This window comes from Megascapheus bottae, chromosome 3 (genome assembly GCF_031878675.1).
Source record: "Megascapheus bottae isolate mThoBot1 chromosome 3, mThoBot2.hap1, whole genome shotgun sequence".
Classification (NCBI taxonomy): Eukaryota; Metazoa; Chordata; class Mammalia; order Rodentia; family Geomyidae; genus Megascapheus; species Megascapheus bottae.
In genome coordinates this window covers 71,467,044-71,482,485 of record NC_143511.1, presented here as the reverse complement: position 1 = coordinate 71,482,485, position 15,442 = coordinate 71,467,044, and the positions used below count along the sequence as shown (strand labels likewise).

At 37.2% G+C, this 15,442-nt stretch overlaps 1 protein-coding gene across 1 annotated transcript in view; it reads left to right on the top strand.

Moving 5' to 3' along the window:
• The window catches only part of Svep1 (sushi, von Willebrand factor type A, EGF and pentraxin domain containing 1), a 152,536-nt gene that overhangs the window by 56,340 nt on the left and 80,754 nt on the right, over nt 1-15,442 (top strand). Inside the window, exons 6-14 of the mRNA XM_090330416.1 lie at nt 1,262-1,441; nt 3,320-3,514; nt 5,634-5,752; nt 7,912-8,041; nt 9,338-9,445; nt 10,186-10,317; nt 11,472-11,666; nt 12,236-12,357; nt 15,299-15,407. Coding sequence (XP_090186542.1) covers nt 1,262-1,441; nt 3,320-3,514; nt 5,634-5,752; nt 7,912-8,041; nt 9,338-9,445; nt 10,186-10,317; nt 11,472-11,666; nt 12,236-12,357; nt 15,299-15,407 — 1,290 coding nt within the window. The remainder of the gene's footprint in view (nt 1-1,261; nt 1,442-3,319; nt 3,515-5,633; nt 5,753-7,911; nt 8,042-9,337; nt 9,446-10,185; nt 10,318-11,471; nt 11,667-12,235; nt 12,358-15,298; nt 15,408-15,442) is intronic.

Here is a 15,442-nt window from a genome sequence, read left to right as displayed (position 1 = left end):
CTGGTAGATTCAAAGAAGGTCAAATAAGGAAATGGATCACCAGTTTATCTACTTGCTTCTCAGACCACGGAGGATGTGATCCAGGGTCAGATGTTCTGCTCTTGACCAGAGTTGAAACATACAAATTCTGTGAGATGAAAGAGAAGAAAGATCTTTCATTAGAAACTCAACAGAGGAAAAATGAATCAATGCTGGTGGAAATAATTAGAATTTATGATTGTCTTATATCAAAGACCCAAATCACAATGTCTTGAGCTACCTAAAGATTTTCTCCTCCTCTGAAAGAAAAGGGGGAAAACATGATGATTTGGAGGGGATGGGGAGGGGAAATGGGGACAAAAACACGAGAGGGGGATCAATGTGTGAGAAGTAATGTACCTACTACCTGACAAATGTAACTGTAACTCCTCTATACATTATCCCAACAATAAAAAAAAAGATGATAAAAAAGGACAATGTAAAAACCGGCATAAAATTTTCATTATCATCAAAGACCAAGACTTCTTTTTTTAAAAAAAAAAGTCTATCATCTTAGCACATAATATATTTTCCATAGCATTATATAAATACTATATAACAGTATAGCTTGGATACCTAACAAACTTAGATACTATCCTTCAAGTCTGTTTCTTAAGATAAAGAGGAAAGGGTAAAAGTAAAGAAGCACTCTATCCATTGAGACAGTCTCCTCCTTTCAAAAACCCAACACAACTTAACTATTTTTTGGCACTTCACAGTCTGTCACCATAGCAAAATACAAAGTGATATTAAAGTAAGATTACTATCATAAATTACGATTGGCAGTGGATAGTAGGATGAAAGATGTTGGGGAAAAGTTGGAAGGATCAAGGTCAAAATAACAGTAGAATACTGAAATTTTACTGCAGAAGTTATGCAATGTGGCAGAGCCAGGATACAGCCCTAAGGTGTAAGATTGGGGCTGATTATGAATTGTTCTGGAAGCATCTGTCCTGGAAAAGGTCTCTTGTCGTTTGCTGGAGCACAGTCTGTAGAATCACAGCAGCTGCAGGTTGCAGTTACCTCCTTTTTTCAACTACTCAGCCATCATTGCCTATTTAGGGCCAGATCCCTTACCTACTTTAAATTTCCCCCTTATAGGTAGCAAGAGTGACATTTTTTGGACACTGCATTTAATAAATTTTTAATTACTGCATAATAACTAAGGAATGATGGTGTATTATTGATTGCTTATCACTTTATTTAGCTAATTATGTTCCAATTGTTTTGCATTTTATAATAGTGAGAACATGCCCCCGTCTCCATCAGCCTAAACATGGCCGGATCAGCTGTTCCTCAGGAGAAATGTCCTACAACACCACTTGCTTGATTGCCTGTGATGAAGGATACAGGCTAGAGGGAAGTGCTAAGCTTACCTGTCAAGGAAATGCACAGTGGGACGGCACTGAAGCCCGGTGTGTGGGTGAGTCCCCAGAAGGGGTTGGCGATCCTTGGATGACTGGCGCCAACTTTCCTCTGATTTTTCCAAGATTCTCGAAAGGCCATAACCTAATTCTTGGTTCAACACATGTTATTATAAATACTTAGACAAATACGTTGTTTATTCCTCCCTTCTGATGAAAGTAATTCCACACTAATCTTAGTTGTCCAACTCACTGAAGTGTAGACCTTCACATGGCAATCTTTTCTTAACTGAGACTAACCTCAGTAGATATTTTTAGTCAAATGCTGGCCAGCATGCAGGCACTATCCCAGTACCTACCATACCCCTAGATACTCTGGAATCAGAGACAGAAGAGTTGAGGTGTGAGGCCATTCCCAGCGAAAGTTAGGGAAAGCCTGTCTTATAAACAGGCCACGTGAGTAGAGCATGCCAGCACTTACAATTACTTAGGAGGGAGAGGTAGAAAGGACCCTGGCTCCAGGCCAGCCTTGGCATAGTTAGTGTGACAAACTAAAAGCAAAAGGCTTGGGGGAAAATTACTCAAACTCTAGAGTGTTTTCCTTGCAAGTGAAGGCCCTAAGGAAATGCAAATTCTAAAAAAGAGGGAACTCAAAAGTACAATTACTTTCCAACATAGAAAGAAAAACATTATCATATTAGTAATTATTCTTCCAAAATTGACTGAAGTCTTAATGACAGGGAAATCCTTTTGAACTTTTAAGAAATTCTCCTGCATATTGATTCAGATACATTGATTCTTATACATACTTTGATTAAAATAATGGAAAGCTCTTCAAGTCAACTAACCAAGCTGTTATTATTTTGTCACTGACTTGACAACATTACCAAAAAATAGTAGTAATCTATAGACTATTTGTGTGAGTAGCTATAATAACAGTCCACAGATTTAATCAATATTAAGCTCCATTCTGTAGTCTGTAAGTGAGAATAACTACTTTCTGTATAGAACTGCAGCTGATGCATGTGACATGCTTAGGGTAATACCCTGCACTTAATAGTTATTGAATAAATGGTAGCGATCATTACATGGGAAATACAACTGAAAATGTAAACAAAATTGCCAGAAGAATCTGATCTAACCCATAAGTGTGCACCTGGCACATTTATATGAGCATCTTCCATTCAGTCTTAGCCTTGGTTTGTGCATTTTGTCTGTACTCCACCTAGTCCATTTTCTATCCTTTTATTTATACTGAAGATAGCATTAAGGATCAAGACTTTAAGTATAACACAGTGAATTTAGAGAGGGCACAAATACTCTTCTCCTTCTACACTAGATTAAAAAATAAGACCAGAGGGCTAGGAGTTTAGCTTAGTGGTAAAGTACTTACCTAACATGCACGAAGACCCGGGTTCAATTCCTCAGTACCACATATATAGAAAAAAGCCAGAAATGGCACTGTGGCTCAAGTGGTAGAGCTCTAGCCTTGAGAAAGCCCAAGGACAGTGCCCAAGCCCTGAGTTCAAGGCCCAGGACTGGCAAAACAAAATAGCACCAAAAAGCTCATGAAATTAAACTTGATTGCTGAGTATATCAATCAAGCCATAAAAGATAAGACTCAATTTACTTCTACATAAAATAATCTACAAACTAAATGAAGATGCATCAAGCAAATGATGAAAGGCAGAAGCAGCATTGTTTAAAATGATCAACTATCTCAAGGCTTTGATAGCCTGGCAAAATTAACTTGAGATAATTAAAAGATGTAGTCCAACATGGTACATAATGCACCAAATATGCAGCATCATACATGATTATTTAATGATTTATGTCAGTCCCATGCCAGTGCAGTTTTATATTTGTTGGGGAAAAGTGACTGTAGCATTTCTCGTTTGGGGGAATTCCAACAACATTTTCTCATTTTCCTCTCCTAGAACTTCTTTGCCCTACCTTTCAGAAGCCTAAAGGTGTCATCCTAAACCCCCTCAACTGTGGCAAGCAGCCAGCCAAACCTGGGATGCAGTGCCATGTCCTGTGCCGCCCAGGATTCCTTTTATCAGGAGTTGAAGAAGTGAGATGTACCACTTCTGGAAAATGGAGTGCAAAACTCTACACCACCACGTGTAAAGGTAGATCTCCTTAGCAGTGCCGCATGAATGCAGCATTGGACTGACCCTCTTTGCAAACTCTTCTGTAATCTTAAGATAAAATGGCAGGTGTTTTCCTAATTTGCATTACGAGGATTCCTGGTTCAGTTGATACACTTATAAAATACCAAGTAATACCAGTAAAAAGAGAAAACTCGGCATAAAATTGGTGCTGGAAATCAGGCAAGTTTCTCATCAAGAGATGAAAGTCTTTGGATGACTTAAAGTCCATCTAAACCAAACAAGACTGAATTGATTTTTAAAAGTAATAACTAGTACCTGGTGCTGACAGCTCATGCCTGTAGTGCTAGATCTCCAGAGACTGAGATCTTAGCTACAGAAAGATTTAAACCCTTAGCCGAAAGATAGTTGTTGAGTATTAGGCAAGTGCATTTTCATAAAATTTCTAGGTACAAAGTTAATGCAAAAATGTTAAGTAGATTCCATAGAGGAAGGGAAATTGTACCCTAAAACAAAAGTGTCAAATTCACATTATATGTATTTACAATTCTAAATACCAGCAGAAAATGCAGCTATGGCTACAGCTGTATTTGGAGAGAAAATAAATACACATTTAAAAATCCAAATTTGGCCAACTATCACAAAATATGATTGAAAAGTTAAGTACTTTTTCAGAGTATCAGAGTGGATATTCCACCGTGCATCTTTGGAGAGGGAAATTGTTCCGGATTAAGTCCTGCAAGAAAAAGAAAATATAAGTAGCATAAAAATGCAAAGAAGCAAAAAGGTAGGAAATACAATGAAATAGATTCAGATATGTCCACTAGCAAGCCAGTGTTACATAGCTTACAATAAAGGATGTACTAGATCACATAATAAGAACCTGTCTCTTTTATATGTGGCCCTGTTACTGTTGAGACCTTTAATTAAGTATTTGTAGTGTGAATTTTCACACTACAGAGAGTACTGACTTTAATTTGTTGTTTATTTTGACATGTTCTAGGACTGTTAAATACTCCAGTTTGATAGCTTTATTTTCAAGTGTAATTTCTCTTTCTCACAGTTATTATTTATTTCCTTACTGCATATTTCTTTTGTTTTATTCAAACACATTCAATATGCTCCTATTGTATATTGTGAAAAACATAAAATTATGGTTCAGATATCTATCATCCTTCAGAGAACTTAAATTCTATTGGTGGAGAAAATTAAATTTTAAAATAATGTATTGAATTATGACTGGAAAGTACAGAAGGCTGTGGGAATTTAGGAGATGAACACTTTAAATGATTGTAGAATCAGAAATGGCTTCCTGAGCTGCAAAGTTAGAGAAGAAAAAGTAGCTATCATGGTACAGGAGGAAGAGAACATTAATTCAGGCAAATAAAAGAATATGAGAAAGACTCATATTTCCCATGGAAGCTTTCACAAACTTTCACAAGCTTCCTCCTTCTTTGACAGCAATTCAGTGGGTAAAAGAGAGACTTCAGGAAGATGACTGTACAAACAACCTAAGAGTTCAGCAACTACAAATGTAATTGGGCTAACATAAACTATGGAAGATCATTTCATATTCCAAATTAGTAAGTGATCCATTAAAAATAAGTTACAGTATTAATAGAGTCAGAGATTTACAACTTTCTTTTTTTAATATTTTTATTGTATTTAATAAAAGGGTTACATGATATTTGCCAGATAGAAGGTGCATTAATTCACATACATTGATACCCTTCCACATGTCTTGGTCCCCATTACCCTCCCCCCATCCCCCCTCTTGGTTTTCCCCCCTTCCCTGTCCAATTTCAAGTAACCAAATACAAATGTATCCAATATATCAGATAACAAAGTGAGATATTGTGACAATATGAGATAACAAAGGAACAGCAAAAGAGATGAGAGATAACATAGCACCTTAAGGACAGCAATCATTCATTATATGGCTCTTGTTTCAATATCCTAGAGGTCCATTCAATTAGCTTCATACTATATGGCCTTATGTATCAAGTTTTTGCTCTATTGCAAATCTTTGCTATTAGAGCCCAAGGTTTCTACTGGTTATGATGAATGATTTACAACTTTCTAAAGTAACTTTGTAATACATAATCAAGATACTGATTAATTTGTGTATTTGGGAGACCAGATGTCGAGGCTCCTGAGATCATCTGTCCTCAGGACATAGAGGCTAAGACTCAGGAACAGCAAGACTCTGCTAACATCACCTGGCAAATCCCAACAGCCATTGACAACTCTGGAGAAAAGGTCAGGTTTGCATAAGTAACTGCATTCTTTTCAAATAGATCCTGCATATGCTATGCATGTGCTCAATATGGAATTTTTATGCTATTTTAATAATGATAAAATAATACCTAAAATTTCCTCATTATTTATAGGGGAAAATTAAGGCAATCTGTTGAGTCCCACCAAAGTAAAATAAGAAAATTATTGTTTAACTTTATAGCCATCTTAGGTTATGCTAGGATACTCTGATTTTCATTCCAGTATATTTATTCTTGGTTGATTGTTAGCTTTTCACACTAGATCCTTTGGCATTTGTTTTATTGCCACATTTATAGTTGTTTCTCAGACTAAGTCTGTAGTTACATGGTTTGGTGTTTGTTGGCAATCCTTTATACCACGACTGTCACCACTTGTGTGGGATTTCTGATTCAGCTCTTGTTTACAGAGCTTTTGCAAGTTCAAGAATATCTTCTATTTCCATAGTAGCATTTAATGATGAAGAGAGTTTGGTGTAAGATGATGATTCTCCCCTCTCAGGAAATATTTTTTCCAAATGCCATGGGAATCTTCTATTATGCATGCAGTCTTCTAAGATTTGTGTAGTTGGTAGCGGTTTCTTTACTCACTTTGCCTGCTACATAAACAAGACTCCTTTTATCTGGAGTGTAGGTTTCTTCAGCTCAATTTTTTTTTGCTGTAACTTGATGGATTCTTCTGATTCCCTTCATTCTACTTTATCACTTGGGACTATCACACAAAGATCTGGGTTTGATTCCTCAGTTACCACATACATAGAAAAAGTTGGAAGTGATGCTGTGGTTCAAGTGGTAGAGCTCTAGCTTTGAGAAAGCCCAAGGACAATGCTCAGACCCTGAGTTCAAGCCAGAACTGGCAAAAAAAAAGCAGATAAAATTTATTACATCACAATACTGGAATAAATTAAGCTAAAAATATAATTCAAAAAAGAAAATTATGTTGTAATGTCTTGCAAATATAGTGTAATCTTAGACTGAGACATTAAGAAACTGAGACTGGGGGCCAGGAGTGTGGTCTAGTGGTAGAGTGCTTGCCTAGCATGCACAAAGTCCTGGGTTTGATTTCTTGGTACCACATACACAGGAAATGCCAGATGTGTTGCATTGTCTCAAGTGGTAGAGCTCTAGCCTTGAAAAAGCTCCAGGACAATGGCCCTGAGTTCAAGCCCCAGGACTAGTAAAAAATAAAGAAACTGATATTGGATATATCTCAGTGGTAGAGTGTTTGCCTCGTATATATGAAGCCCTTGGTGGATAATCAGAAAGAAAAAGAATAAAATCTGAATTAAAGTAATGATCTAATACCATTAAATCTTCTTTCTAAAGACTTTGACAACAACATGATAATATCTGACAATGGAAATGCAAATTCTTAGTATGCTTTGGAAAGACATGCTTGTACTTTCCATCAAAGAAATGTTAGTGGTCAGGAGTTAATTCTGTTCATAGACATTTATTATAAGGAAATAATTTTTTAAATATTTATTTAAAAGCTATCAGTACAAAATAGTCCATCCTAGACATATTTGCAAAGTGAGACATTGGAACCAAGCTAATAGCCTTCAACAAAAATTTTCCTTTGGGGCCAAGAGTTTGGCCTAGTGGTAGAGTGCGAACCCGGGTTCAATTCCTTGGTACCACATACATAGAAAAAAGCTGGAAATGGTGCTGAGGCAAAGCTGGAAACGGTGCTGAGGCTCAAGCAGTGGAGCTCTAGCCTTGAAAAATCCCAAGAACAGTGCTCAGGCCCTGAACTCAAGCCCAGGACTGGCAAAAAAGAGTTTTTTCCCTTAAAAAATAATCAATTATTTGTTATGCAGAACAATATGGAAACATTTAAAAGTCATCTTCAGTTTTAAAGGCTATGTAAGAACATGAAAATGCTTAAAGATATGCAAATATTTTAAGAATGTGCAAATGTTTAAGATATTTATACAATGTTCATAAGCATGCTAACAATACAAACTATGCAAGTAGTCTATGAAAAATGCATCAACAAGCTCTGCCTCATTTCCTTCCCTTTTCTGCCTAGAGATCTTTTATTATTTTAATATTACTGTGCCAATGATGTAGAAATCAAAAGGAAATGAACCTACAGGTACTGTTGACATTAATTTTAACCTTCAAAATTTTTGTCTCCAAAAGGTGTCAATCCATGTTCATCCAGCTTTTACCCCACCCTACCTTTTCCCAATTGGAGAAATAGCCATCACCTACACAGCAACTGACCTATCCAACAATCATGCCAGCTGCACTTTCCTTATCAGGGTTATTGGTAAGTCTTCTTCAAATGATGCACATGATTTTGGACACAGAGAGAATGGGGGAGGGGGAGGGAGGGAGGAATGGAAGGGAAAAAAATCAATGGAACGCTTTTCCTGGAAAGGTTGGCTAGTGAGGAAACAACTTTTTCACGGTCCATTTGGAACCGAGATAGCAATTTGTCAGTCAATACATACACATTTTAAGTGTATATTAATGAGATGGTTCACTTCCTGGCCTTGTGTAAGCTTTTGCAAGATTTCAACAGAATTATACCAAAAAGCCACAGGGCCGGGGTTCACAGAACTGCCAACGTGTTACACCCTAGTTATTAAACTGCCAGTTTATTAAACTTCTAGTTTATTATATATTATTATATTTATAATATATTATATAGTATGTAAACTGCTAGTTATTGAACTGGTAGTGCAATAATTGGGTGAGGAGATGAGAAGGATACTGGATTGTTTTCTCTGCCTCTTGTGGTTCTAGTCATTACTTGTAGGTGGCTGTTACTCCTGTGCGGGGCTCAAATTCCTTCCCTAAATTCTTCTCACTTATGAACCCTCATTGTTTTTCTTTACTGACATCCAAAAAATTCTCCCACATTCAACCTGGACTTTGAAACCTGTCTCACCTAGCCCATCTCAAGTCTTCTTTTCAGTCTGATTTCTAATGCTTATGTAACAGACTCAGAGTTCTTTAACTTCTTCAGAGGATCACATCCCCTCTCCATTTCCTCTGTTCCAGACCCACACTTTATTCTTTGTCTTCACCTAAATTTTATCTACCTTAACCTCCTGAGTCTTTGGCTGTGACCTGCCAGCCTTTCAGCATTCTCAGAACCTCACTCATCTGTTGCCTGCTATATAGCATATGGTCCTACCATGAACTATCAACCTTATCTTGACCTTCCAGATAAGAGAGGGAAGAGGAGAATGACTGGTTTTTACCGTTTTCACTCCTGCAGTTTATCCGGGAAAGTTTTCTGGTCATCCCTGGATGGATTTCCTCAATCACTGTGGGCAGAACCCACAGATTCAGTGGTCATCACATCTGGAATGCTTTCTACACAGCTGTGATCACAGCAATTTTAGGATCCTGATATTTCTTCAACAAAGAGTAGCCTAGCAAAATACTTTCTTTTGATGGTGGAATTGCAAATCAGGTCTATCTCCTCATCAAAGAAACCACAGCAACAGCCTTGTTTCTTACAAGGTCAAATTACTCTGCGGATTTCCTTCTTTCTCCAAAGCCCCTTCATTGTTTCTCAGATTGTGACTTCTCCATCTGGTTTCCTGTTCTTTAGATGAGGAGCCCCCTGTCATAGACTTGTGCAGATCTCCACCTCCAGTCCAGGTCTCAGAGAAGGAGTATGCTGCCAGCTGGGATGAGCCTCAGTTCTCAGACAATTCAGGTGAGACAGGAGGATTGTGTGATCATCACAGTAACCCTGAATTCTTTGTTTTTTAAAAGCTCTTTAAGAGGATAAAGGAAGTGGAAAGCAAATCACCACTGTCTTAAGTAGGATGGATAATTATGTGAGGTAATGTGTTTTAATGGTAGTATAATTAAACATTGTTAATCTTTTCTGTCCACTGGGGTTTCTATTTGTTTGAAATTTGATGAACATTTATTAGAGCTATGCTAGGTTTTTTTTTGGTAGCTGGAAGTATTCTAATTGATTGATTGCATATTCAAGCTTATAATTCCTTTAAGAATGAACTCTGAAAATCTCTCACACAAGCTATATATTCATACTCATTCTTAAACTTGAGCCAAATAAGTTATAAAAGGCCATTGGGGGAAAAAAAGTAGAGAAGAAAAGGTAAGCAAATGTAACAGAAATTCACCTTAAAAGTTTTTACTGAAACCCAGAAAAACAGCAATAAAAAATGGTAAATATGTTTCTTAAGCCCTCGATGTTCTAGCTGATTTGCTCAAAGAAAAATCATATCACAAGTATGCCTCAACTTAATGGAGCTTTGGTGCCTGCTACTCCTATATCATAGAATATATAACAACTCTTTCCTTTTCTTCTAGTGAATATGTCAACAGAAATGGAAAGCCCTGCTGATTTGCATATAGAGAAATTGAAACTTCAGATCACATAAAGACAAGTAAAATAAAAAATGCCCCATTTTCTTTCTTTCCTAGGCTCTGACTTGGTCATCACCAAAAGCCACACACAAGGAGACCTCTTTCCTCATGGGGAGACTATAGTGCAGTACACAGCCACTGACCCCTCTGGCAATAACAGAACATGTGACATCCACATTGTCATAAAAGGTATTCTCCTCATAAGATCCCCTCCCCGACCAAACCCAATTAACATGCTATAATATCTGATTACTATAGTCTTCTGTCTTGTGAAAGAAAATGGCCTGGGCACACTAGATTTTTCAAAGTTAAAATACTGATAGATTTTAAGGCTTCCAGAACTGACCTTATGAAAGAGATATTTTCTTCCAAAAGTCATTAACAACCATTTACCATCTTACTAACATTTTTCTCTAAGTGACAAAGTGTTATAGTGATCTAATTTGCATGCTTAAAGAAGCATTCTGAAAATGGTTTTACTACATGAAACTACTATACATTTTTCACTTTTATCAAAGAAATGCCAATAATAATCCACCAAATTCATAAGTACTTATGAACTATGCAAAATTCCTAGTACACATAGATGTAAGTTTTGATGAGTGCCCAGACTGAAGCCAAAAATAGCCAAGGACACCTTCTTATGCTAAGGATATGTAGGAAAATATTCCTAGAGATAGTGGCAGATAGGAAGACTCCATTAAAAAAAAAAGAACTCAGCTTGTGGCCAGGAGTATGGCCTAGTAGTAGAGTGCTTGCCTGAAGCCCTGAGTTCGATTCTCAGTACCTCCTACACAGAAAAAAACTGAAAGTAGTGCTGTGGCTCAAGTGGTAGAGCGCTAGCCTTAAGGAAAGCCCAAGGACAATGCTCAGACCTTGAGTTCAAACCCCAGAATTGGAAAAAAAAAAAAAAAAACTCAGCTTAAACATCTGAAATTTTGCATAGCACTGTGTATGAATAATACCATGTTAGTTTTTTCATATATTTTTATTGTAATTAATAGAAGGGTTACATTATATTTGCCAGATAGAAGGTACATTAATTCAAGTACATTGATACCCTTTCTCATGTCTTGGTCCCTATTTCCCTCCCCCCACCCCCACCCGTCATCTTGTTTTCCCCCCTTCCCTATCCAATTTCAAATAAGCAAATAAAAATATATCCAATATATCAGATAACAAAGTAAGATACTGTAATAATATGAGATAATCAAGGGACAGCAAAAGAGATGAGAGATAACATAGTACGTTAAGGACAACAATCACTCATTATTATATGGCTTTTGTTTCTATATCCTAGAGGTCCTTTCATTTAGCATCATACCATGTTATTTTTAACACAGCTTCTCCCTGTGAAGTTCCCTTTACACCTACAAATGGGAATTTTACCTGTGCCCAGGATAATGCTGGAGTGAACTGCACGTTAAGTTGCCTGGAGGGCTATGATTTCACAGAAGGGTCCACTGAGCATTATTATTGTGCTTTTGAGGATGGCATTTGGAAGCCACCATATTCCACTGAATGGCCAGACTGTGCTAGTAAGTTTGAATTTTATTCTGGACTCCTTTATTGTGTATTTGCATGCATACTTTTGTTAAGAGGATACTTGCCTTTCATTGATGATTAGTGAATAAGAGGTCATGAGTTTGAAATGTTTGTGAATAAGAGAATTCTTTCCTGAGTTTAAAATATTAGCCACCACAGTCATATTCTAGACCAAGTTGTCCTAAGAAAGTAGAACCATCTCGGCTAGCTCCTGATTTATCAGAAGTACAGGAAGAGATTGTTAGCATGTAGTTCTTGACCTGTTAATATGAAATTTTCCGTTCATTTCTAGAAAAACCTGTATTTAAATTTCCCATATACATTATTGGAAAAATAGAACTATTGCATTCTGATTAAATTTGGTGTTGATTTAGAGCTATTCTGAAACGTTGCTCTAAGTTACTCAGCCAAGGTACCAGTGGCTCATGCCTGTAAGTTTAGCTATTCAGGAGGATCTGGGGATCAGTGATTGAAGCCAGTCCAGTCCATTATTCCATAGAAAGGTAAATCTTCATTTTAAAAACACTAACCAACTGAAGCTGTTTTGCCCAACATTTTCCAGTAAAACGTTTTGCAAACCATGGGTTCAAATCCTTTGTGACACTGTACAAAGCAACTCGCTGTGATGATGTGGACCTGTTGAGAAAGTTTTCTGAAGCCTTTGAGACTACCCTGGGGAAAATGGTATGTCAGTAGCGTCCTTTATTTTATGTCGTATTTTAAAGGATGCTGTGAAGGTTATCACAGCCTTCCTCTGTATTGTTGACAACTAAAATTCTCTCTAATTTCTCTATTTGTGATTCAAAATTGCACCTCATGTTTATGATTACTCATTAATTTTGCACTTCTGGAATTCATGATAAGCATTTAAGTGTTAATTTGGAAAAAAAATGCTCCAATTCAGAAAGTCAGATACACAAAGATCTCTGTGGTTTGAGAATACCTGTCCTATAATTTAAAAATCTAGCAAAAACACCTAACATTGAGACTATATTCTTTTATGATGAGGAGTGAATTGAACATGTGAAGGATTTTCTTTTTCATATGTGTTTGTTTAGATCTCTTTCAAGAATTGAAAAATGTAGACTTATATATTTAATTATATTAAATATTCTAAAGGCAGGAAACAGGTTATGTACAGATATTTGAATGTCTGATGGAGTAGGTAGTACTTTATTTGCTAACAAGTATTTTATAGTATATACTTACAGTTTTTCTTTTTCTTTTTGCCAGTCCTGGGGCTAGAACTCAAGGCCTTGGACAGTGTTTGCTCAAGGCTAGCACTCTGCTACTTGAACCACAGCACCACTTCTGGCTTTTTCTTTTTATGTGGTTCCCAGTAATCGAACCCAGGGCTTCATGCATGCTAGGCGAGCACACTACCATTAGGCCACACTCCTGGCCCAAAGTTATCATTTTTACAAGTATTTTATAGTACTATTTGCCATGAACCAAGTATTGTTATAAATACATTAACTGTATTAAGTTGCATTCATTTAATAAACACCTTTTTAAGGCTTTATTTAAATTCCTTTGATAATATTAAATTCCAAAGAGAAAAATAGTCATTGTTACCAGCAGGAAACCAACAAAATCCTACACTCATTAGGCCTCTGTAACTATTTATCTATGCTTAAAACTCTCAAGCCCATTCTGCCTTAGCACCTTTATGGGTATGGTATAATTAATATGTGCACATTATTTCCTTTTAAGCATTGGTCAGAGTGGCAGGAGCAGAGGATTGTGGGATGAGCAGTAGAGATCACATGGGTAGAAAAATAAGAGCTGAGGAAAAAAATCAACTGGAAATCCTTGAAAGTCATGGTAAAGACTGATATGTCTTTTGAGTGAGATGGGAATTTTTTATTGAAAGATTTTATTAACATTGATTTTTTACATCATATTTCAGATGTCAAGTTTAACAAGTAAGTATTCAAGAATGGGATCTCCTTGTGCAATCACTGGCACACAAATTTAAGAACAAAATGAAAATTAAGCTGAGAGTTTGTATGTCATAGAAACATATCAATCTATACAATATAACATTATGTCTATACAGTATATATCCCATCATAGATTTTTATGTCTATGTAGTTATGTTTATATCTCTAAGATCATATCAATGACCTTGAGTATCAGAGTATTGAGTCATTGCTTCTGTACTGTTTGGATCTAATATCCATATATCAAGGAGACCATGCACCTTTTGTTCCTTTGTCCTTGGCTTATCTCACTCAACATGATTTGCTCTAGTTTCATCCATTTCCCTGTGAATGCCATTATTTTTCTTGTCTGGCGGCTTTGTAGAATTCCATTGTATATATGTACCCATTTTTTTGTATTCATTCATCTCTGGTGGGGCATCTGAGTTGCTTCCATTGCTTAGCTATTGTGAATAGTGCAGCGATGAACATGGCTGCGCAGGTGTCCTTATCATATCCTGGGTTATGATGCTCAGGGTAGATGCCTAGGAGTGGTATGGCTGGATCATAGGGAATGCCTATTTTTAGTTTTTTGAGGAGCCTCCAAACTGCATTCCAGAATGATTGTACTAGTTTACATTCCCACCAGCAGTACAGTAGAGTTCCTCTTTCTCCACATCCCCTTGTCTGAGTTCAGAATATTGGTCATTCTGATTGGGGTAAGGTGGTATCTTAGGGTTTTTATTTGCATTTCCTTTATGACCATGGGCGATGAGCATTTACTCATCTGTTTCTTTGCCATTTTAACCTCTTCTTTTGATAGGTCTCTTTTTAGTTCCCTTGCCCATTTTGCGATTGGTTTGCAGGGTTTGGGGGGGATTAGTTTCTTGAGTTCCCTGTAGGTATTGGATATTAAGCATTTTTCTGGTGTGTTACTGGTAAATATCTTTTCCAAGTTGGTTGGCTGTCTTTCTACTTTAGTAGCTGGGTCTGACTGTGCAGAAACTTTTTTATTTTTAGGTGGTCCCATTTGTCGAATCTCTATCCAATCTGTTGTGAGCCTGGGACTCTTGTTCAAGAAGTTTTTGCCTGTGCCTATGAGTTCCAGTGTCTCTCCTACTTATCATGTAGTGGTTTCAGGGTTTCAGGTCTAATATTGAGGTCTTTGATCCATTTCTGACTAGCAGTCTGGCAGGCAGACAGTAGAGTCAAAGGGCCTGGGGAGAAGTAATGAACAGGGTCAAAAACAGGAGTGTAAGCCAGGTACAATAGTGGCACATGGCTGTAATCTCAACACTCAGAAGACAGGATTACTAGTTCTAGACCAGCCTCTGCTACATAGTGAGTTTCAGGCCAGCCTCAGCTACACTGCAAGACACTGTCTCAGAAAAAGAGGAAGAGGAAGAGAAAGAAGAAAACCACCATGACCATCATATGAGTTATAGGCTAAAAGTCTAGAGACAGAGCTATCCTAAGATTCCTGGGCTTCCTGTGGTGAGGGATGTAGAAGAGATTAAAAAGGACAAAGCTAATGTAAGCAGTTAAAGGCTGCAGAAGAAGAGAGGGGACGAGAGGCATTTTCAGGAACATGCAGAACCTTCTCTCCATTCCTATTTGTGGAAATGTGAAAGGCAGGGGAACGAAGAGTTTCCCCAAAGCACACAGGTGTGGTTGACATGTTGTCCTCTTCATTTGACTTGCAGGTCCCATCATTCTGTAGTGATGCTGATGATATTGAATGCAGACTGGAGGACTTGACCAAAAAATATTGCCTGGAATATAATTATGACTATGACAATGGCTTTGCAATTGGTAATTACATTCCTTAGTGTCCATGGTTTGCAAAA